The sequence below is a fragment of the Archocentrus centrarchus genome, chromosome 19 (genome assembly GCF_007364275.1).
Source record: "Archocentrus centrarchus isolate MPI-CPG fArcCen1 chromosome 19, fArcCen1, whole genome shotgun sequence".
Taxonomy (NCBI): domain Eukaryota; kingdom Metazoa; phylum Chordata; class Actinopteri; order Cichliformes; family Cichlidae; genus Archocentrus; species Archocentrus centrarchus.
Genome location: NC_044364.1, coordinates 8566187 through 8589255, shown reverse-complemented (window position 1 = coordinate 8589255; position 23069 = coordinate 8566187). Strand labels below are relative to the sequence as shown.

The window sequence follows — 23069 nt, the reverse complement described above, 5'->3', positions numbered from 1 at the left end:
AAAAAAAAAAAAAATTAACCAGGTGGTTCCTGAGCTCTGTCCCTCCCTGAGACCTCCACACAACAGTTCAAATGGATTATTCTGTCAGGTCACCCTGCCCGTTTAAAGCAATGCACACCAGTGAACATCAGTGAACAGTTTATTGCACACATTCACATTAAGCCACTGTAAAAATTGCATTACCATTGAAACTAAAGGTAGGAACCTGTCATCAAACTTACCTCAGATCAAGTTGCTTTTAGCCCCACTGTGTGTCTTTATAAATGTTTGGTGTTTAATGTTTTGACATGCTTTAATGTTTTTAAATTGGGGTATCTGCTGGTCTTTGAAATTAACTTCCTCTATTTCACTAACAAGACCTACGAATTCTTTACAAAAACCAGGCTGTTCTTAGTTGCCATCTTTGCTTTCATAACTGCTAATGGGTGTCAGTAGATGCTGCGAACCATTAGACTGGATGTTTACTGGATTCCATCCTCTGCTTCTCTTGATTTTTATTCGCTCATCCAGCTGAAGGACTGATTGCCTCGTTACTACATCACTGACATTCTGGTTTTGTTTTTTCCCTGCTAATAATGATTTGTGATATTGGGTTGCAGAAATAAAATTAACTTACAAGTGGGGTGGGTTTCAGAAAATGATGGATTATTGTGGGATTTTAGTCCACAACATCAGGTCTATAATATACATTCACTGCTGGTAGCTACAATAACTATGCAAAAGAGAACTCAATGCAGAAACTCAATTGGATAGTTTTATAATAGTTTAATGAGTCCAACAGTGCTACACTGCGTATCCACATTAGTGTAACACTAATTTGATTTATATAATTTGAAAATGAACTGATTTCAATTTATTATGTTTATAGTGCAAATTAAGTATTTTCATTATAAATACTACTGCTAAGACCTCGGAGAGAGAAATCCAGTGATTTACTTTGAGCAAGCATTTGGTGAGAGTGGGGAGGAAAAAAAAACTTTATCAGGAAGAATCCACCAGCAGAACCAGGTGCTGGGTGGGGGGGGGGGCATCTTCCTATACCTGTTGTGGTGAGAGGAATGTGAGGAGAACAGAGACAACAAAACCTAACAGTAGTAATAAAACTCTGAAGCTTGGTGGGGGCAATCAGAAAGCACAAAATGCACATGAGGGAAGAGACAAAGTTAATGATGTGATTGTGGCTTAAAGTGCATGGAGAGGGTAAAGAAGAGGCACTCGGTGTGATTGGAGGCCCCCCAGCATCCTGGGTCTATTATGCTGATGATGAGCACTGGAAAAAAAACTTAAATTCCAGACCCTTCTGGTTTTTAATAATACTTTCATACTTTTGGAGGTATGATTGTGAATCAAGTCTTTACCTCGTTGAACCCTGCAGAAACCCTGGAATGCACAGTTTGAAGCTACACTACCTGAACTGTTATGTTGTATCGTCCAGCAAGGCTTTATGTAACAGTAGCTTAAGCAAATCTAAACATAGAAGTTCATCATCCAGTCGTCCTTAAGCCAACATGTATATCTTTCTGTTTTTTGTGATCTTGCTTTTTCAGATCACTCCCGGATGAGAAGATAAAATCCCACGTGATGCTGGAGCCGTGTCCACAGGCCACCCCTGAGCCAATCCACAGTCCAGAAATCCACAAGTCTGACGGGCAGAGACAGCCACCTGTGAACAATGCCTCTGAGCCACGTAAAAGCAGAGTTCGGGAGCGCAGACGAGAGGGCCGCTCAAAGACCTTCGACTGGACCGAGTTCAAAATGGGACAGACAGAAAAGCCCGTAAAAGAACGAGCAGACACGGTTGACCTCAGCTCATCGTTCTCTACAACCTCCTCCTACTGTTCCGCCTCCTCTTCACCCTCCTCCTTGGCATCATCTCCTATCTCTTCTTCCTCCCTCCAAACCTCATCTGCATCAGGTGCTCACCCACCTTCTATGACAGAAGAAGCAGAAAAGGAGAATGTTAAGAGGGGCATCCCTCCGCACACCACAACAAGTGCAAATCGCACGCCAAATACTGTTACTGTAACTGTTATTTCAGCGCTCAATCCTGCATCACCAGTGCAGCAGTCAACACCTGAAATCCAAGAGCAGGGAAAGATGGAAGTGGATCACCCTGCTGCCATTAGTCCAGCGAGTGAAGACAAAGACAGCAGAAGTTCAGATGTCCAAGATGAGATTGAGCAGCGATGGCATCAAGTGGAGACAACACCATTACGCGAAGAGAAGCAAGTACCGATCACCACAGCTTTAGGAAACTCTGAGAGATTGCCTGCGCATGAGCTTGCTGCTCTACTAGATAAAGAGGTAAGTATAACCAGTGTGGGTTATATTTAAAATGTCAGTTTTTGGATACTTACATGTTTGTAGTTCTTGAGGTCCTCTGATTTGCAGATTCAATAGGAAACTCCATACTGGATACAGAATTAAAGTCTCAGGTCTCGGCTTTAATTTGAGTAGGTTTGCGTCAGTACTATGCGGGAGATGTAGCTTACTTTACACCAGTTGTCCAAAGTTTCAAAAATAATTGGACAGATGAACAAGCACAAAAATTCACCAGGTTTGGTATTTTGCTATATTTTCTGAGTCTTCTACTGATAGACCTCATAAGATGATTTGTATCATCCTTGATGGTCTTCACTGCAGCCACCTTGTTGTACTGAATGATGAAATATCACCCATTGGTTTTGATGCAGTTGGCTGAATCGGAGGAAATATAATATTTGACTATTTTGGCCATTCGTTCACTGGGTAGGAATAAAATTTGAGGAGCAGATTTGGTTATTCAGTGAAGAAATCAGTTGTGTGTGTCACTGCATGCTTTAAGTGAAAGTAGCATTTCATGGCCTGAAATTCATTATCCTGCAGTTGCTGTTGTCCCACATTTTATGGTTTGCGGTGACTGTTTATGAATTGATATACACTACAAAATAAAACAGAAATGGCTCAAATATAAGCAGCTCATTGAAAGTGGTTAGCTATCCGGTTATTTTCAGTGTCCATTGTATTTATGTTACAATAACCTGTGCTTCTTCTTCTCCCTTTTCAGTTGGGACAGAAGCAGAAGGAGCTGGACCAACTACAGAAGCAGAACAGCCTCTTAAAAGAGCAACTGGAAGATGCGCTAGTGAGAGAACAAAGTGCCAGGGAGGGCTATGTGCTGCAGGTAACAACACTCAGTGTTTTATCCTGTAACCTTATTATGCATTTAAATTAGAAACTGTGTGGAAATGGCACCACAACATGAATTTAGTTAAAGAAATGTGGTAGAGTGGTATTAAGATTTGCAAAATGTGGTATACCTGTACTGCTCAAACATGTGGAGTAATTTTTGTTAGCTGCACCACAATTATTATTATTAAGCAGCTGACGGGTTCATGATAGATCAGATTTTTGTGCGACTACTTTAACTCAAAGTATCTACTAACAGGTGTGTGGGTGCTTATTCTCTGATACTGCTACGCATGGTTGTGATTTTCTAAGCATGAGTTTTTCACTAACTGTTTTTGACGGAGTTTCACATCTCATGGGAAAGTAACTGATTTGATCTGATGTGCTTAAGGTAAGAAACTGGAGCAATAAGCCTCATGCTGTGCTTTTTCTCTCTGTCCATGTGTGTCCTTTCGCAGCTTGATTTCTGCATGCTTTGTGTTTCAGAAAAAAAAGTGTGTGACTAATGCCTTTATTTTTTTTTTAAATTTACATCATACATATTATACATACCATTTATTTATTGAAACATATACGTTTGTAGTCATACAATGAAATCACAATAGGTTTGGTCTTTTTTTGTTTTAAGTCACTATTGATCACCCATTTAAGTTTTTGGTTTCTTACATTTACTTTGAAGGGTTTGAGGTTGAATTAATTTCTGTTTCCAAGTGACCTCCTGAAAAAGCACAGTGGAAACTTGAGGAAAAATTTGCTCATCAAAAAGAGAGTATAAGGGGGGGAAAAAAATTCCTGGTAAACCCCGAGATGTGGCACTCTGTATATGGTAGGCAAAGTAACGTGATGATGTTAATGAAATTATCTCATCAATCTTTTCAAGAGCACGCCACCTCCATCGTCTTCACCGAACAGAGTGCCATGGCAACACTTACACAGGCTTAATCAAGATTTACAGGGTGAATTGGAGTCCCAAAAACGCAAGCAGGACCTTGCACAGCAACAGATCCGGACACTGAAGCGAAGCTACACTGAAGCCCAGGATGCTGTAGAGCGCCACGAAACTGATATTCAGGCTCTGCAGACTAAACTTGCATCTGCAATGGCTGAAATTTTAGCAAGTGAACAGGCAGTGGTCCGGATGCGAAATGAGCTCAGGCTAGAGCAGGAGCGTTCAAAAGAACAAGAAGAGGAATATAGCCGTAGTGAGGCTACCTTACGAGCCCAGCTAAAGGACAGTGAAGATAGACTTCGTGAAGTAGAAGCCAACCTCCTGGAGAGAAACCAGGTGCTCAGACACTTGGAGCGCCAGCAGGCCCTACAGCGAGACCACGTGAGGGAGATACAGAGATTGCAGGACAAGCTACAAGAGGTGACTGCTCGACTAAGTGCTACTGAAGAGGGCCAGGCACTGAAAGAAGAGCGCTTGAGGCAGGAACAGCATAGCATGCAAGAGAGTCATGAACGAGAGAGACAGAATCTGTGCAAAAGATTAGCTGAAGCTGAAGCTGCGCATAAGGAAATAGAGGACAGACTGTTCGAGGCTGAGCAGCAGGTAGAGGCCTTGTTAAGAGGTAGGCGGGCCTCAGGAGGTACAGAATGCAGGCAGGAAATGCTGAAGTTGCAAGAGGAGCTGGCGCAAAAGACTGACATGGTTGAGTCACTGAAGGAAAGTGTGCGTAGACTAGAAGAAGAAAAAGGCCATCTCATGTGTCGTTGTCAGGAACTTCTCAACCAGATCGCTGAAGCAGATCGTGAGGTGAACAAACTTCGTACTCGTCTGGAAACAGAAGAAGCAGATTACTACACCTTGGAGCATTCATATGAGAGGGCTACTCAAGAGTTTCAGAAAATGAGCCAGTTCCTCAGAGAAAAAGAAGAAGAGATCCGGCAGACTAAAGAGATGTATGAGAGGCTGATGGAACGCAAGGAGGAGGACCTAAAAGAAGCCCTCATTAAAATGACTGCACTTGGCAACAGCTTAGAGGAAACTGAGCAGAAACTGCAAGCCAAGGAGGAGCTTCTCTGTCAAATGACTCAAAACCTCTTGGACAAAGTTGAGCCTTGTAATGCTGAAAAGGATCTGCAAGCCAAGCTTGTGGTTGCAGAGGACCGCATTGCAGAGCTGGAGCAGCACCTCAATGCCCTACGGCTGGGCTATGCTGATCTACATATGGAAAGGCAGCAAATCCCAGAACAGAGCAAGGACGGAAGAACATCACCCTCCTCATTATCAAACACTGAGCTTTTTTTGGACGATACGCCCACAGCAGAGAGCACTCCAGATGATAAGGAGTCTCAAGCTAAAAGACCAAGGATACGTTTTTCTAGTATTCAGTGCCAAAAATATGTCAATTTTGAGGGACTGGACACTAGCCAAAAAATTAATCAGGATGTAAATGAAGGCAACCAGCAAACTGAAGGAAAGATTTCTCCTGATTTTACAGCCCCACATACTAATGACCCAGAGAAGTTTATCTCTATCATACATGCCCTTGAAACTAAACTGCTAGCTACAGAAGATAAGCTAAGAAACCTCACACAGAATCTAGACATGCAACGATCCACCCAAGCAGAGGACGTGTCTAATATAGAGCTAAAGATCAGTGAAAAGGAGTCTTGCCAAGAGAAAGAGATTAGTGATGCAAGTGGGATACAGAGTAGTGCTGTTGTTAAGCATTATACCAATGCCCTGGTGTGTGTGGAAAGCAGCCGAGAGAAAGTTAGGGCTATTCTCAGCGGCTTTCATGACACGACGGATACACAGCTGCGCTCGTTGTCTGAGATAGAGAAGGATTTGTTCGATGCTTCGCTGTACCTTCGACAAGGACAAAAGACGTTGGAAGAGCAATCACCTGTTGGCCATCCAAATCAAACCCCAGAGACAGTAGATAAAGAGGCAATGCACCTCTTTGCCAAAACCTTGTCCTTTGAGGCAGTGGTTTTGAACAAGATGGCTTTGTTAATACAAACCTCAAAATCTGACCTCCTGCGGGCTCTTGGTGAGATCTGGGAAGGTATTGAGCACATTAAAGGGAGTGACAAAGATTGCTTAGCTGTAGTTTACGCTGATGTCTTGACCAGGAAGCTGATGTTGGAAAGTGCATTCTGGAAAGAACTTGAGAAAGCAGAGACGGATGTTGCTAAATCCAAAGAGGGAAGTGTTTTAGATGATGTAGCTGTTGATGATGCCAAAGTTGCCTTCAACACCTTCGTGAAAGCAGAATTAGCCTACTCGATTCAAAACCTTAAACTTTGCTATGAGGAGAAATTCAAAATACTGAAAAGGGAGTTGACTGAAGCCCATAAAAACCTATATGAAAGGGAAATGGCACTGAAGGCAATTATCGAAGCTTCTAAAAGGCCTGATTTGAAAACGGTAATAAAAGAAGTCAAAAATAACTTTGGCTTCAATAAACAAAAGTTGGCTGACATTCACCCTCCTGAGCTTGCTCCCTACATGGAGCAGATCGAAACAGAAGAAGCTAGAGACTTGGCTGAGGAAATCGTAGACAGACACTTGGCTGGTGAAATGCCCTATTGTGGTGTTGACTCTGTTGAATCACTGCAAAGTGCTCATGAAAACTTGGCTAATGAACTTCAAAGACAAGCAGCGATCCTACACAAGTATGCCCAAGAAATAGAAAGTGGTGAAAGTCATCCCGGGCTGTCTAACATGATTCAATCTCTTTTAGGGCACCAAACATCACATCTTTTCACGGGTACCTCTCTTTGTATGCGTGAAGCCCTGATTCAGGCTCAAGTGGCATACGTGGCATGTAGGTTACGGGCCGTGCACGAACAAGACTTAGGCTATTGTAAACAGACCAGTCAGAATATGGATGATCTTGTGCAGCAGCATGCCCGCAGTGTTGCAGCAATCCAAGAAAAATATGAATCGTCTTTGCAAGCGGAGCGCCGGAACTTCAAGCAAACTGTGGAATCTCTCCAGAAGGAAAATCAAAATCTAAAGGGTGAGATCAGCAGACGTGTGAATCAGCTCTCCCACCAGCAGGAGCAAGCGGCCTTCCTGGAGAAACAGTTTCAGAAAGAGACTGAAGACCTGAGGCAGAGGCACCAAAAGGAGCTAAGCCATGCAGAGCAAGGCCGTGCCTCAACAGAGCTGGCCCTCATCGAGACGGCAGCTGACGGTCAACGAAAGTTAGAGGTTCTTCTAGCAGACATGGGCGCCATGGAGGAGAGGCACGAGAGTCACATGAGGAAACTAGAGGAGCAGTTTGAAATGAGGGTTTGTGAGCTCCGGCATATCCACAAAGATGAGATTGAAAAGTTAAATTCTGAGTATGTGGAGAACATTCAGAGTCTCAAAGAGCACCACTCTGACAGTAAAATCGCTGAGGTTTCACACTCGCTTCCTTGCGAGGAGGCCACTACACCAATGGAAGAGGAAGAGCAGGGAAAGGGAGAAGATGTACAGCACATGTCAGAGGTCGACTCCATGGTGGTTCTGAAAGACAGAATCCAAGAACTGGAGACGCAGATGAATAATATGAGGGATGAACTGGAGAACAAGCACCCTGAAGGAGATGTGGCCAGCCTGAGAGAGAAATACCAGAGAGACTTTGAAAGCCTCAAGGTTTTTGCTCTTTCATTTTACCATTTTTAGTGAATTAAAAACTGATATCAGTAGTTGTATAACAAAATAAATAAATAACTTTAATTCTTTAATTCCTAATCCTCCATGACTAGTGAGTGTAGTCGCAGAGGATTAGGAATTGGGAAATGGTGTGATTTGAGATGAGTAAAGCATATTTAAATTGAGCAGTTATATCATCTCTAACATGATTTTAAGTGGAGCTTTAAAGGATGTCCCAAATTCCCAGGTGACAAATCATGACTGTGGTGTAACTGTAGACTGTATGTAAAGCATGAAAATGGCCTCAAAATCTGTCTTAACAAATCAATGGGTGATGTCACAGTGGCTACATCCATCTTTTACATACAGTCTTTGCTGTGAAACTGTTTCTGATTCAAAAATCACCAGTAGGAATATTTAGCTTGCATCACAGTTTTAGAATTAGATTTCTAAAATGTTTTTATAGCTATATAAATCTATAGATACATATAAAATATGAGTTTATCTCAGGAAGTTTCAGGCATGATTCTGATCTTTCGGTGAGTGGATGCTTTTTAAATCCTGCAGATCGCTTGGGACATCTTTTTTTTTTTTTTTTTTTTTTTTTTTTTTTTTTACACAAAGAAGCAGAGCAAGTTATAGAAGGTTGTTTTGAGTCATTTCTAAAACACTAAATTGTTAAAATCCTTTAAAGACACTGGGCATCAATAATTATACCATTTCCCACATTCAGATGCCGAATAAAGTAGTCTTTGAGAGTAAAAATCTATCAGTAAAAACTGCAGTTTTCCTCGGCTAGAATCTCACTGCTTTTACCCGTTCTGTTACTAACATAGCTGTTATCTACTTCAAAAAAATCTTGCATGGCTTCTGTCACTGATTCTGCATGCTGCCTAGTGAGATATTGATAGATAATTTACTAAATCTGTAGTTAAAAATTAAAATGTAGTTGGTAAATGCATAATTATTTTCACAACAACTGATTAACCTTTTCGTCCACTAGGCCACATGTGAGCGTGGCTTTGCCGCAATGGAGGAAACACACCAGAAGGTGATAGAAGACCTCCAGAGGCAACATCAGAGGGAGATTTCCAAACTTATGGAAGAGCGAGAGAGGCTATTGGCTGAGGAGACAGCTGCCACAATTGCTGGTAAAGAAAGTGTCTCATCTCTCATAGCTGCTGTGTTTTAAAGACTGATACACAGTGATCTTAGTATATGTGTTCTGTGTTTAATGTAGCTATTGAAGCTATGAAGAATGCACACAAGGAAGAACTGGAAAAAACCCAGCGCTCCCAAATCAGTGGACTCAACTCTGATATTGATGAGCTTCGCTTACAATACGAGTATGTTTTCATGACAGGAAAATATAAACTTTGCAAATGTGAAACATGTCATCTCCTCAAATGCGTGTTGACATTGATTATCCGGCCGTGCAGGGAGGAGCTGCAGTCCATCCAGAGAGAACTGGAGGTGCTGTCAGAGCAGTACTCTCAGAAATGTCTGGAGAACGCTCACCTGGCTCAGGCGCTGGAGGCCGAGAGGCAGGCCCTCAGGCAGTGTCAGAGAGAGAACCAGGAGCTGAATGCGCACAACCAGGTCAGAATCCACAAGCCTGCACACGTACTGTAAATACAAACCCGTTTCTGTCCACAAGGTTAAATGCTTCTCGATCATTCTAACAGGAATTAAATAACCGGCTGACTGCAGAGATCACTCGGATGCGCTCCTGTTTCAGCGGTGAAACCGCTCACTCCCCGCTTTCCCAGGGCAAAGATGTGTATGAACTGGAGGTATGTTTAAAGATGTGCGCACACACAATCGTTTTGCTCATCGCCCTAAGTGTTTCTCTCCATCTCGTAGGTATTGTTACGAATAAAGGAGTCAGAGATTCAGTATCTCAAACAAGAAATCCACTCTTTGAAAGACGAACTGCAGTCTGCTTTAAGGGTAAGCACAGCCAGTCTTTCTCTTTGAGACGAGCTGGAAAATCTTAGAGGCTGTACATTCATTCCCAATCATTTTACCAGGACAAGAAATATGCCACAGACAAATATAAGGACATCTACACAGAACTCAGCATTGTAAAAGCAAAAGCAGACTGCGACATCAGCAAACTGAAGGAGAAGTTGCTCATTGCCACTGAAGCTTTAGGTGAGAGGACTGTCGATGGAACAGTTACATCTGGATATGGTGAGTAGAAAATGCTGAATTTTACTTTAATCTTTGTTCTTGTTTAATTCCCAGTGAAATTTATAGCCAGATATCTGTGATGCCCATGGCAACAACCGCAGGATGAGTAAGACTGCATTTATTATGATGGGCGATATGTTAAAATCATCCAACCATTCACCGTTAGCGCTCTGCCCGGGGACTGTCTGTTTTTGGATTACTGTTGATTTGAACTGGACAAAATGCCCTCAGGCTTCTAAATAATCAGGGTGCACAGATTTGTTATTAAGTGCTGTTTGTAAAAACTTGAAAGGCCATTGTGGTGTTGTGTGTTCCTTCCTGAGAAAGTCATCTTTTCCTGTTGGTAAAGTCAGAGTTGTTTTAAGACTACTTCAGAAGGCAGTGTCTTTAAATCAAACCGTGAACTGCTGCACATCCATTATACATCTTTCGAGAAGCATCACCAGTGTAGCTTTTGTGTCAAAGAAATTACACGTGATATTTTTATGCCATTTGAAGTTAACGTTAATAACGGCATCTTTATTGTGTTTTTAGATATCATGAAATCCAAAAGTAACCCAGATTTCATGAAGAAAGAACAATCAGCGAGCTCCAGGCATTCAAGAGGTATAAGGTCAAAGGTGAGTGTGTGTGTGTGTGTTTGCTGTGTGGTGTGATGTTTGAGGCTCTTGCCGGTGTAATTTGTTGCTTCTGTGGTAGAAACGTGTTCAGAGTTGGTCAGAGTTCATGTTTTACTGAAAGTGCTGCAAGTGTTTCATCTGTCTGTTCTATTCGTCAGTCTGTCACCGAGCAGGTCTCATGGGATAGCTGACACTCCCATTGTGGGGTTATCCCCTCCCAACCCCCACCCCAACATATGCTGTAGGTATAATGTGATATAGACAAAAACAAAAGCATGCCCCTACCTACCTACATAACTTTGCATGACCCCAACCAAATCATAATTTTAACCCCAGCTTTTCAGCTGAATATCAAAGGTGTGAGGGTGTTAGTCATCAAAAGATTTTTGGTTAGTCCTCTCCTCCTGCAACTGCAGTGACAGTTAAGAAAGGAAAAGAAAAGATGGCTCTTTACATCCACGAAGTACTGAGCTGTGCCCGATACTGACTGTGAGGACTCCCAACATTCTTTTGTTTTGTTCTGTTTTTCTTTATTTAAAAACTGTTGTTTACATTAACAGTTTTTCTGTTTGTCTGTTTTGGTATTGTGCATATTCTCTTAAAGTGCTGTGCAAAAGTCTTGAATCACCCCTCATTTGTTTATATTTTGCTTCCAAGCAGCCAGACTTTCTTGGCATTTTTTTTTTTTTTTTTTTTAAAGTGGTCTTGAGCAATAGTTTTTCAGGCTTTCTGAAAGTCTTTCTTTGGACATTGGCTGCTTTTTCACTCACTTTTCACTCACTTTTGTAATAACCATTTTCAGTGGAGTGTTACTTAACACTGAGCTATGAATCATTCACGCATAAAAAGGCACTTAACTCAAGGGATGAACGAGTGTTGTGCCTACACAGACAACCTGGCAAAGAATGCAAAAAACACAATTTGTTTCAAGTTTTTTTTTTTTTGTTTATTTTAATTAAATCTATAGTAAATACTAAAGATAATTTTGCACCAACAATGTGCAAGTATGCTGTGCTGTGCAGTGTGTCCTTAAAAAATCTGAGGATTTCCCAAGGTTTCCCAAGTGGAGGACAAAAAAAGTGGCAAGCTTTTTAAAAAAAAAAAAAAAAAACTATCTACAGCCGATGAAAAGTATCTGAAAGTTGTGTCCTTAAGAAATAGGGAAAAAAAATCCAGGAAAGACCTGAGACAGGACCTGAGAAATGCATCTGGGCCTTCAGTTGATCTGGCTCTTGTTCACTGAAGCCTCATCAGAAATGGTCTCAGCTGAAGGATGAAGAAGCCATTCTTAAGGAAGGGAAATGTGGAGAAAAGGCTGAGGTATGTCAAATTACACAAGATCTGGGCTGAAAATCAGTGGCATTTTTGGTTCAGATTGTCATCAATATGTACGGAGGAGGTCAGCACAGAGGTACAACAGTGAGCGTCTACAGCCATCTGTAAAATATGGTGAAAAGAAAAGTCCCATCAGACTTTGATCCACAGTGCAATATCATCTGCGAAGCATCTGATTGGCAAAGGGTTCATTTCTCAGCATGACAATGTTCCCAAACACACTGCCACTGCAGTAAAAGCATACCTGGAAGAAAAACTCTCAGTGGAGCGCTATTAGTCATGGTTTGGCCTCCCCAGAGCCAGACCTCCACATTATTGAAGCAGTGTGGGATCATCTTGACAGAGAACAGAACAAAAGGCAAGAAGAGCTTTGAATGTCCTTCAAGAAACCTGGAGAATTATTCCTGAAGACTACTTAAAGAAATTACAAGAAAGCTGCGTTCAGGCTGTGTGGAAGAATAAAAGTGGTCATACAAAATAGTGAAATTCAAGGTCACTGGAATTGTACAAACTCTGTTTTTGCCTCATATACTGTATTTCCATGTATGTTTGCATGTTTCAATAAATTGCTGCACTCATTTTCCTGGCAAAATATAAAGAAATGAGGGGTGGCTCAAGACTTTTGCACTGCACTGTATTTATGTGGCATGACCATATTCATGTGTTTCTCCTGTATGTCTTATGTTTTAACCCAACTTGAAGTGTGTCGAGCAGAAAACGTGGGATTAGCAGCTGTGTAGTTTAATAAGTGACTGTTTTTGTAGTGTCTAACTTTGTGGGGGTTTTTGTGGTGTTTTTTTTTTATCTTTTGTGTTCGTGTTTGTGTGGGGGTGCATGTGCTCTTTTGTGCCCACATGTGCATTATTCTAAGAGTAAATTACTTTGTTTGTCTTTCACAGAGCCTGAAAGAGGGACTCACTGTGCAGGAGCGCATGAAGCTTTTTGAGGCAAAAGATTCCAGAAAGATCTGAAAGAGGTTTTTCTCTCTCTCTCCTGGCCTTTGACTTGTTTTGTTTTTTTTGTTTTGGGGGGTTTGGTTTTTTTTTTTTTTTTTTTTTGGTCAGATTGCCCCAGCTGTGCCAGCATGGGCTGAAGATTTTTGCAGAAAATAGTGGGTTGGGTGGGGGGGGTGATCAAGGACTCGAACCTATCAGCTCTACACCTCTTTCATGTTTTAGTTTGATCTTTGTTTTGTTTTAATTCAGAGTACATACACTTATAACCTGGCCAAATTGGAGTTGTGTCAAATGCGCTGTGAGAGGGATAGATTACAGCGTTTCTCTTGATCCTCCAAAATGCCAAAACAGACAGCAATACATGTTATGAATAATATATATAAATATATCCCAATATGAATTAAGTATCTGCTGTATTTTATTATTGTTATAGTGTCTATATCTAATTTTTAATGTGCTTAATGTTGCACCAGTTCTCTTGTACATAACTACTGGACACATTAGATTATGGTTTGCTATTGATTGTTTGGGGCATCTGCTGTACTATTTGATTGATATTGGAAAACAATGTGACGCTTACCTTGATATAATGTATGAGTGTTTTATAAAACGGTGTGTCTGCGTGTGAAGGGGGAATGGGGGGGGGGGGGGGGGGGTGAGATTGCACTTACCATTTGACTACTTGAGGAAGCTTGTTTTTTTTTTATTTGTCTCAGAATTGGTGTAGTGACTTCCAGTCGATTTTTATTGCAGTGCAACCAAACAGCCTGACTCATGTCGTATTAGGTGACTCGTTAGTGATACTGGAACTTCTTTTTAAAGAAATCTCTTAAATCCTGACTTTGTTTGCTCAGTTTTGACTTTAGTGTGAGAATATCATCTCATTAAACCAGAACCTATTTTGGATTTGCATGACTGTACAGTAATAATTTGAATTGCAGAATGATCACATTTCCCTCCTTTTTTTTTTTTTTTTTTTTTTTCCTACTTTATGCTTTAGTGTGGAGCTCATGACACTAATAAGCTTTGCTTTGCAAGTCCTACTGTTGAGATGCTGAGATTGAAATGTTTTACTGTAAGCAGCAGTCCCTGACCTCTTACTGAAATCTAGTCGTGCCTCAACTGAGTGAAGAATAGAAACATCCATGAAACCTGTGCAGCTATGGATACACACTGTATAGTATTCAAACCACGCCTTGTGTATATATGCCACACGGAAGACTTCTGTGTTTTTTGTTTTAAACTTGTACCTTGCTCTCTAGCTCTATAAGAAATATATATGAATATTTTTTATTTTCATTTGAATGTATAACGTCAAATAAATGAAGTGTTTGAAAATATTTGGGTTGTGCATTTATTTTCAAAGATTTACAATGAAATTGTCTGCATCCTGTAATAATTTCTTTATTGGCGTAAACACCCACAGGGAGCATCGCTGCATGGGCAAAAACTGCATGGGCTCTTTAAAATGATATTTGCTGAAGTACTGTGAATGTTGATGCTATGGTGATCAAACCTACTCTGCAGACACTTTATTAGGCACACCTTACTCCTGCCTTCAGAGCTGCTTTAATTCTTTGTGGCATGGATTCATCAAGGAAACGTTACTCAGATTTTATTATTTTTTTTCCATATTGACGTCATAGCGCCACACAGTGGCTGCAGATTTGTCAGCTGAACATCCATGATGCGCATCTCGTGTTGCACCACTTCCCCAAGGTCCTCTGGATTGGGATGTCGTGACCATGGAGGCTGTTTGAGTACCACATGGTGGATGTGGTTTGATTGAGAATCTCCAGTTCATTATCCAGAGGAAGCAGGTTTGTAAGGCCTTTTTACCGGGGACAACCCTGCAGTCCGGTTGGTTACCTTCATATGCACTCCAGCTATGTAAAGGTTCAACCCGATGTTCGTGGAGATGCATAAATGTGGCCCAATGCTACCAATGTGTTGACGTCCAGGGCCCTGGTAATTTCTATTTGCAACAATTGTCATGAAAGATACAAGAACTGCCTCTAAGCCATGAGATCACAGCTCTTTAGACAAAGACAGCACTGCAGTCAGTCTAAAGAAAAGTTGTTGCTACAACAGGTTACATTGTTGTTATAAAAAAGATAGCAGTTATGGCGTCTTTACGGTTTGGTTTTCTCCAGTTAAAAATGTCCAGTGAATAAATTAATGAATACAGAAACAGGCTGATGTAAAAGTATTCCAAAACAATTTTTTTGTTGTTTCAATAAAAGGCTGATGACAACACCGCATCGGTCAGTTTAGCCTTATGAGGAGACAGTTGCATTAAATAGTCGGTAAGGTACCAAAGTAAATCTATCCCGGTTTGGAGCTCATCATTATCTGAAACTTTTAACTTTTGTATCCTTCGTAATTGCAGGAGAACAGTCATCTTTAACAATATTAGTTACTAAATTAACTAAATAAATGGACATAAATGAGGTTTCTTTAATTCATGTTTTCTTTTGAGCACTGTGTCAGCAATAACATTAGGGAAACTTCTGGCTTTGTCCACTTGAGGGAGCTATCAGCTTGGGTCCTAATGTTCCTGAAACAAGGAAAAAAACAAAACAGCCAGAGATGTATATTTCTAATAATCATTCAGATTTTTTAATTTCACAATCATCACTAAAGTGTTGCTTTTGCAGACTTCTCCCCACCAAGAATCCACGGGCGATCCAAAAGCAGCCACACAAAACTTTAGGTCAAATCTTATGGAAGAAAAGCTTTTCTTCAACAAGGAAATCTACAAAGCTTTCTTCTTCTTTTAATAAGAATAAGAATATTGTTCTTGATGTTGTTGTATAGTTAAATGGTAAATTATACAACTTCCATCCATCCGTTTTCTTCCCCTTATCCACTTCAGGGTCACCTGTCCCAGCTGGCATAGGGAGAAAGGTGGGGTCCAGCCTGTACAGGTCGCCTGCCCATTGCAGAGTTGATACAACTTAAAACCATAAACTCAGTGCTTATGGGCTTATTTTTTTCTATTTAGCAAAAAAAAGAAAAGCTGATTTTGCAGTGACTCTGTTACAATATTCAGTAAATACTGAATATAAATTGGAGATAAAACTGCTGTTAAAATGACCAGACAGTCCTTTTGACCTGACCTCTTGAGGCTGAACATCCAGTGGTGGCTCTTCTGGTCCTGGCAGCTGACCTTTGCTGCTGTGTCTTGAGTGTGATGGTGGTGACTGGGCTAAAGGACGTGTGGCAGCCCTGCTGTCTGCTCCGGTCCTCAGGGCAGACAGGTAGTCTTTAGTTTAGTTTAAATGGAGGTCGGCCCCCGAAGCCCTGACCTTTGCGGGGGCACAGGTAATCCAGCCGGTGGCGCTTTGGCTTTAGGAGCTGCTTCACCTTTAGCACAACAGAGGCAAAGTCAGGTCACGGTGCCTCTTTGGATCATTTGTCTTTTTTTTTTTTTGGTTTGTCTTTCTATTGATAAAGTTTGCAGTGATAGCATTTAGCTTTGCAATCGCTCACTGTGCAGCAAAAGTGTGAAGTTACCTATATTTTCTTTAGAAATATCGCTCCACATCTTTACATTCTGTGTTACTTTGTGTCTTATTCCTCGTTTTGTTCCATTTTCTCACCTAAATGAAAAGAACAGACGTCTTTATGGTTCCTCAAAGAATTACCGTGTATAATACATTTTATTTTCAGCCCAACCTGACATCATCCGTATAAAAACATTAGCCTTTAAAACATTTTACATTAATTACATTTATTTTCATTACAATATTTACAAATCAATTCAAAGGATTATCGCTCATCATGATTTTTAATGTGCATAATTGTTCAAATTTGCCTGATAAAAATTGCTGAAGTAACATTTTTTTTTAATTATTAGTGTTAATAATTAACATCCTTTAGTGCGTTAGAAAAAAAAAACTCCATCTCATTCAGAGTTTTCATTCGAGTTCGATTTATAAGGTGCAAAATGTTTCTGTGAACAACTGAGAGTGACAGTCTTTTTTTTTTTTTTCTTTTCCAGCCAGAGAAAATTTTAGGCATGCCTGTAACAATGAAGAAGACTGCATGTGAGTCACTGTATGGGTTCAGTTATATTACAGCCAGATGAGCAGAGCTTTTAGTTGTCAGTAGCTGTTAAAGGGCTCGGAGGACAGTGGGCTTCAAGTCGCTGTATGGATGAGGGTCTCTTTGGGGGTTTGGCAGAGGAGGGGATGTCGGTGAACACTACTGACCGGCCATCGGGGCAGAGCAGGACGCTGGAGTCTGCCTCACACTTGGTGGTTCTGCTTGCCCATAGGGCCTCAGCAGGACTCGGCCTCAGGCCGAGGCCACCAGGAGAGAGAATCTCCGTGTTTACCACTGACGCCTGACTCATCTTGATCAGCATGTCCAGCGACTGTTTACGACTCTCAAGTGAGGCCCGTATTGCCTTCCTCTCACTCTCATCCTCCTCTTCCTGTTTTTTCTCTTCCAGGTCCTCGTCCTCGTCCTCTGTCTCAGTTGTGTTTTCTTTAAGAAGAACATCTTCTCTCTTGTTCTGATCACCGATCAAGTCTGTCGAGTCCCTCTTTACTGACAGGTCCAGAGGCCCATCGCTCTGGCGAGCTGTTCGCTCCAAAGCCTGGTGAATGTGAGAAAGCTCGCTACGGATTTTGTTCAGATGTTCCCAGAGATGTCTCTGGGCAGGAAGATCTTCTTTTTCTAGGTGGGAGATTTTACGTTCAGCCTCGTGGTACTCCTGCAGTGCCTTGGAGAGGTCACCGAGGAGAGCGGCGACTGATTCAGATGCTCCGATTGTTCTTGTAGCAGCTGAGTCTTGCCTGTTGAGTCCTCCACAGGCTGAGAGAGAAGATGTTTCGCTGTGGGGACTGGTGAGAGGATCGCTGTACCACAGTTCAGTGGGCTGACTCTGAAGCTGAGCATCCTGTAAACTAAGAAAGAGTGAAAGAATTAGATAAATACTCCCAACTGGTGTAATCCACTCTGCAGAATTGACAGTGTCAATTTTATGACAAAACTACTGCATTCTATGACAAATTGTATAATGAAATATTTTATAAGAAAAGTACTATAAAAAAAGAAAAGTTCTAAAATGTTTACCTGTCCTGGAAGAGAAGTTTGTCTGTTGCCATATTAAGAGTAGATGCAGTTTGAATATTCTTCAGAAGGTCTAAAGTCAAGCCCAAGGTTGGCTTCTTCTCCACAGGTGCCTCCTGATTTCTCAGTGCAGCTCCTGCCCTTTTCAGACCCCAGCTTGCTCTGCCTTCCTTGGCTGCAGCCTGCAGTTTTTCCCCCAGCCTGTAGCCCTGGTCGGGGGAGTCTCTCTGAGGTGACACCCAGCCAGTAGGAGTGATGGTCGTTCCTGGCCTCACAGCAGGCACTTTCCACAGATTGACTTTAGGCTGGAAGCTGGACAAAGGACTTGCTTCTAGACTGTTTGTAGATGTCTTGAGAGTTTTGCTGGTATCACTCTGACTGGATGCCTGTCCGAACGTGTGCTCACACAGGAAGGGGTAGTAGAGTCGAGGGGGGATGAGAGCTCGATCTGTGTGTGTGCTGGAAGCTGGGTGTATCAGCTGAGCAGCCGACGCCAGGAAGGGGAGCTGGGCGAGCTGTGCATGGGTCTGGGCGGTGACACCTGAGGCTGCAGTGGGAATAGCTGAGTTCATGTAGGAAAAGAGGCTGGGGCTGATGGGATAACCTACCCCAAGCACCGACAGATTGAGTCCACTGGGGTCCTGGTAATCTACCAGGTTTGGTGGAGGGGGGTAACAGGGGAACGAATTATTCACTCGAGGCTGAGGACCTTCAGCTTTGGCCTTGGTGTGGCTGGATGCCAGCAGCCGCCACTGCTCTGACAGTAGCCCAGGAGCTGTTAGACATGTCTTTGATAGCTTGTAATGTCTCAGCTGGGCCTCCACCTCCACAGAGCGTGCTCGTAAAAATTGATCTTCAAGTGAGAGCATGTCATCGAGCTCTGAATCTGGCTGTTTGGTTTTCTTGGTAGTGCACTCTGTTGCATCACCTCTGCTGCCATCACTTGAGCTTTCTTTGATCAGCCCAGTGATTTCTGCGCTTTCTCCTTGTCCTTCTTCATCTTCCGGTCCCTGGCTGTCTCTGCCTTCACCTTCCTCCTCCACAGATCTCCTTTGACCCTGCCTTTCCTCAGTGCGTATCACCTGTTCTAGCTCATCTTTTCCGGAAGCATGCAGGCCGTGGGCCTGCTGAAAGGGCCGTAGCTGCTCTGGGTGCAGGATGTTGCCCTTTTTATATGGCCAGTCTGACTCTATGAGCAGAGACAGGGAGTTCTTGCACAGACTGTACTTCATATGGTTGTAGAGGTGAGACTTCTCCATGCAGGTGAAGGGGCACTGGAAGCATTTGTAGTTGTAGGGCTTGCCCCACGGTCGGGGAATATAGTGAGGCTTCTTTGGCTTGCGCTCCTTGTGCTTGCTGGCAGACGTAACTTTGCAGGTGTCATCCTTGGACATGGCTGATTCTTGATATTTCTAAAAATCGTGTAATTTAAATTCTGACAATTCAAGCTAGACTTTTAGATATTTTTTTTGCGTCAGAGCACATTTCATTTGATGAAAGTTTTTCCTTAATTTTGTGGGTAGATGGAGATGACGAAGGGCACCTTCTTCATAAAATTGCAGTCGTACCTGTGAAATAAGAGAACGGATTGTGAATCAACCTGAAAATGAACAGACTGGATACATGATGTTTTGTTCTCTGTGACTCCGTAAAAGAGATGCGATGTTCATTTCTGTAAGAAAACTAACTATAAGAGATAAAGTTGTGTGTGCACTGAACGGTGATTTATGTCATTATGCACATATGTGTATTATGAGAGAACATTTGTTTTCTGCCTAAGCCGAGGGTTGCCACTAACCTAACTGCAGGGAGGCCCACGCTGCTCTGTTCTCACTGTACCTGCCACTACTCATTAGTTCCAGTGCAGCACCAGGCACTAGCAGGGCCCAGGGCTGGGGGGCAAACAGGGCTGTCACAGGGGACTCTGCACCTGTGCAGTGGGGTCTCACAACATTCACAGCCCTGCTTGAATTTGGGGGCCAGGCCCTCGAAGGCCGGCTACAGGCACAGCACGGCCATGCCTAGGATTGCACAGGGCTGGTAAGAAAGGCAGAGAAGTTGGGGGTTTGAGGCCTGATTCCTAATGAGAGCCTGGCGTCATGCCTATAGGGCGTCATTAGTGCCAGGACTGGGATCTGGGTCAGGACATGGTGCATAGGTTCCACTGCTTTCCTGCACCACCTCGTCTACCTAGTTCTACATTTAGGGTTCGTACTTGTTAGACAGTATTAGCATAAATTATGACAGGTAACATTTTTTGGGAGGGTTTAAGAGTAGAATTAAATATTTTTAAATAAAATTAATAATATTCTTATGATTGGAAAATACAAAATGTACAGTTTGGCTAACTGAACCTTTAAAACATCAGCACCTCTAAATCTTATTTAGCTCATTTCTGCGATTTTAGACTACCATAAACATTTATGATTCATTTTATGACTAAAAAGCCTGATTTATTTTTTTAACTTAATTTTTATTTTTATTTTATCTTCAAATGGCGTGTCTACCAGCTTGCATGTGTTAAATAGGTTTGTCCTTTGGATTTACTCACAAATACTCCCTCTAGAAAAAATAATTCTTTCATTCCACGCGCTTTTCTTCCACTCCTCCTCATCTTTTCTGTTATTTCATTAGTTTAAAAATTAGTTTAATTAACATCATTGTCTTCCAGTCCTTTCAAATAAATTAAACTATATTTCTTCCCCATCTGTTAAATTGCAGAAACTTTGTGATCTTTTTCTACTGCGAGCAAAGCCGTCGGGGGAATCCTGCAGTCAAAGAAGATGTAAGGAGGCGTGTGCTCCTCAATTTAAAAACGCTCTGCTTTGGGGCTTTTATTTTTGCCTTTTTCCTCAGGTCTCTCAAAGATGAAAGCCTGTGCAAAGTTCAGGGTCCAAGCTGAGGTAAAAAGAAACTTTGCCAACTCATTTTTCTGTCCTACATAAAGCTGTTAAAGACCTGAGATGAAAGAGAGCCAAGCAAACACAGGTGACCGCATGGATGGCCCTTCGTATTAAGAGGCAGCAGACAAATCTCATCTGTGATTAGATGGCACAAAGGGTGATGGTGAAAAACAAAGGATGGCAGGCTGTTGATAACCGCTCTCCCAACTGGACCCTCAGAACTAGCCCGTTAGTGGCTGACCATTTGATTGCCTCACTTGTTCGCCCCAGGGCTCTGACCTGAGCTTTGGGCTCATAATGGAGTCTAACAGCTGCTGCTGCGAGCCAATCAATAAAAATCATTTTTACAGTAGATTTTTTTCCCTCTTCTGGCCACTGCTATCCGCTCCTCTCTCCACTGACTGTGCACTTCTCTCCCCCCCCCGCTGCCCATATCTGAACCCTGTGGTCTTGTTTTAAGCTTTTAGGGACGATGATCAAACAAGCTTAACAGCTTGAACATCTATTGTTGCAATTAAGGAGGTTCACCACACTAAAAGCTTTGACAAGTTACATGCTACAGCAACCACAGCGCTGACAGCATAAAGCAGTGGCTTTTTGCACAGGAAGTCGATGCACGCAAGGACTGCAAAGAGAATTATTTTCAAGCTCTCGTGTTTTCTAAATGCAAACTTTAAGGTTCACGCTTTACCTAAGATGATAGCCGGGGTGAGCTGTCGTTAGGCTCCCTCTGAGAGGAGAAAAAGTTCTAAAATAAATAAAGAGGAGAAGAAGACAATTAAAGAATTGTGACTTTAGTGTAATTTTATGTGTCATTTTCTCTACTGTAAATTTGTAAGTTAAACAATATTTTTTAAAAGACATAATTTTTAGGAGGCAAAAGCCATACATTTATGATAAATATCAAAAGTTATTGAGTGGCATTTCAGGTTTCTCAGCCAAAAAAAGAAAATGCTGCTGACAAATTAAAATAAGCCGATAATAATAATACATTTAAACATATTTAGTAATACATTTTAACACCACTGAAATGTATAACATTTGTTCAGTAATAGGAAAAAAAAGTGTGGTCATTTTAAAACCAAATATGGTCACAAAATGTAACGAAATGCATGAATAATAATACCAAAGCTCACATTTTTTAAAATAAAAAAAAAAAAAAACATGCAGCTGGAAAATAAAACAGCATCGATAGCAAACAAAAGCACAATTTAACAGGCCTCTTTTTTAACTTCCTTCTTAAACATCATTTAATCTTCACACACAAATATTTCTTGCATGCCATAAACTGCTTTTAAAAGAAGAGAGGAAATGTATTCATTCATACCCAGTGAGCGTCCCGGTGTGGCTGTCTGTCACTCCTCTGCAGCGGCAGGGCAGCGCGTCCCGCTCAAATGGGAGCGCAGGAGCGAGTGTGGAGATATATATTGACTGGGAGCATTGCCCTGAGGCGCTACAATACAGCAGCTACACCCCCCCCCCCTCCCCCTCCACCCTCTGGATTCTCAAGTGTGGTCTCCACCTTACAGCCAGAGTGCAATATAACAATTTACACAACACTGGCAAAGGTTACATTAGTAATGGCTTCTTGTTATAATGTAACAGAATAGAGATATATAATATAATAATTATCTGGGTTGCTTCTTCCATTACTACTGTATAGGTAAAACTTCCAGCAAAAAATTTAGACTTGATCTGCATATTCAGTGTTTTAGGCAATCTATAGGCAATGTTTGAACTTGTCCTCCAGCTACTGCCTTATATGAATTAAAAAAATGAATTTAATTGTAATATCTGCAGTTTTAAGTGTAAGCCTCTCATTTTTCAGCTCAAAATCACAAAGATCAAAATCTACAGGAAAATATTCCTTCCTTTCATCTTTTGCATCTTGCATATGACAAAGCTATGACCCAAACAGACCGTCATCCTCTTGCTTTAAAAAAGCGTTAAAGTTGGCCGTGGAGTTAAAGGTGTGCTTTGCGGTGGTTAGTGGTGCTTTCCGCTTTACCTCTCTTCACCTTCATCACCAGCTACATTTAGACAGTTGTGCGCTGATGATGTGTCAGCGCAGCAGTGCGGGGAATGGGATCATCTGGTGACGTGAGCTGTAATATCTCATCCACAAAGAGTGGCTTACAGAGGACCTTTGCATGCACCCTGATTTTCTTCATATATTAGACATTCTGGATTAGGACTTTTTCCAAATGCAGTATTTTCCAAT

The 23069-nt window shown here is 41.7% G+C and overlaps 2 protein-coding genes across 6 annotated transcripts in view; one reads left to right on the top strand and one right to left on the bottom strand.

The window, feature by feature from the left end:
* The window catches only part of LOC115797899 (myosin phosphatase Rho interacting protein), a 50273-nt gene extending 36773 nt beyond the window's left edge, over nt 1–13500 (top strand). For all 4 annotated transcript variants that reach the window (XM_030754452.1, XM_030754449.1, XM_030754448.1 and 1 more), the window contains 11 exons: nt 1548–2304; nt 3047–3163; nt 4049–7762; nt 8766–8913; nt 9003–9108; nt 9202–9361; nt 9448–9555; nt 9626–9712; nt 9793–9955; nt 10490–10575; nt 12810–13500. In XM_030754452.1, the coding sequence (XP_030610312.1) occupies nt 1548–2304; nt 3047–3163; nt 4049–7762; nt 8766–8913; nt 9003–9108; nt 9202–9361; nt 9448–9555; nt 9626–9712; nt 9793–9955; nt 10490–10575; nt 12810–12881 (5518 nt within the window). In that variant the 3' untranslated portion in view covers nt 12882–13500. The remainder of the gene's footprint in view (nt 1–1547; nt 2305–3046; nt 3164–4048; nt 7763–8765; nt 8914–9002; nt 9109–9201; nt 9362–9447; nt 9556–9625; nt 9713–9792; nt 9956–10489; nt 10576–12809) is intronic.
* Nucleotides 13501–16436: 2936 nt separating this feature from the next.
* On the bottom strand, nt 16437–22247 carry prr35 (proline rich 35). Of its 2 annotated transcripts, XM_030755163.1 has the most exons (4): nt 22176–22247; nt 21540–21596; nt 17949–19513; nt 16437–17779 (listed from the first exon to the last, which is right to left on the bottom strand). In XM_030755163.1, the coding sequence occupies exons 3-4, from the start codon at nt 19337–19339 to the stop codon at nt 16966–16968; spliced, it is 2205 nt and encodes a 734-aa protein (XP_030611023.1). In that variant the 5' UTR covers nt 19340–19513; nt 21540–21596; nt 22176–22247; the 3' UTR covers nt 16437–16965. The 2 variants fall into 2 exon arrangements, with proteins under 2 accessions (XP_030611023.1, XP_030611024.1); XM_030755164.1 differs by lacking the exons at nt 21540–21596; nt 22176–22247 and having other exon boundaries at nt 17949–19674.
* Nucleotides 22248–23069: the final 822 nt, after the last annotated feature.

Bases quoted from the DNA above. Each gene is read 5' to 3' on its own strand.
- prr35 (XM_030755163.1), bottom strand. From the start codon at position 19,339: ATGTCCAAGGATGACACCTGCAAAGTTACGTCTGCCAGCAAGCACAAG. The intron at 17,780-17,948 runs GTAAACATTTTA...ACTCTTTCTTAG, and splicing joins AAACTTCTCTTCCAGGACAG to TTTACAGGATGCTCAGCTTC.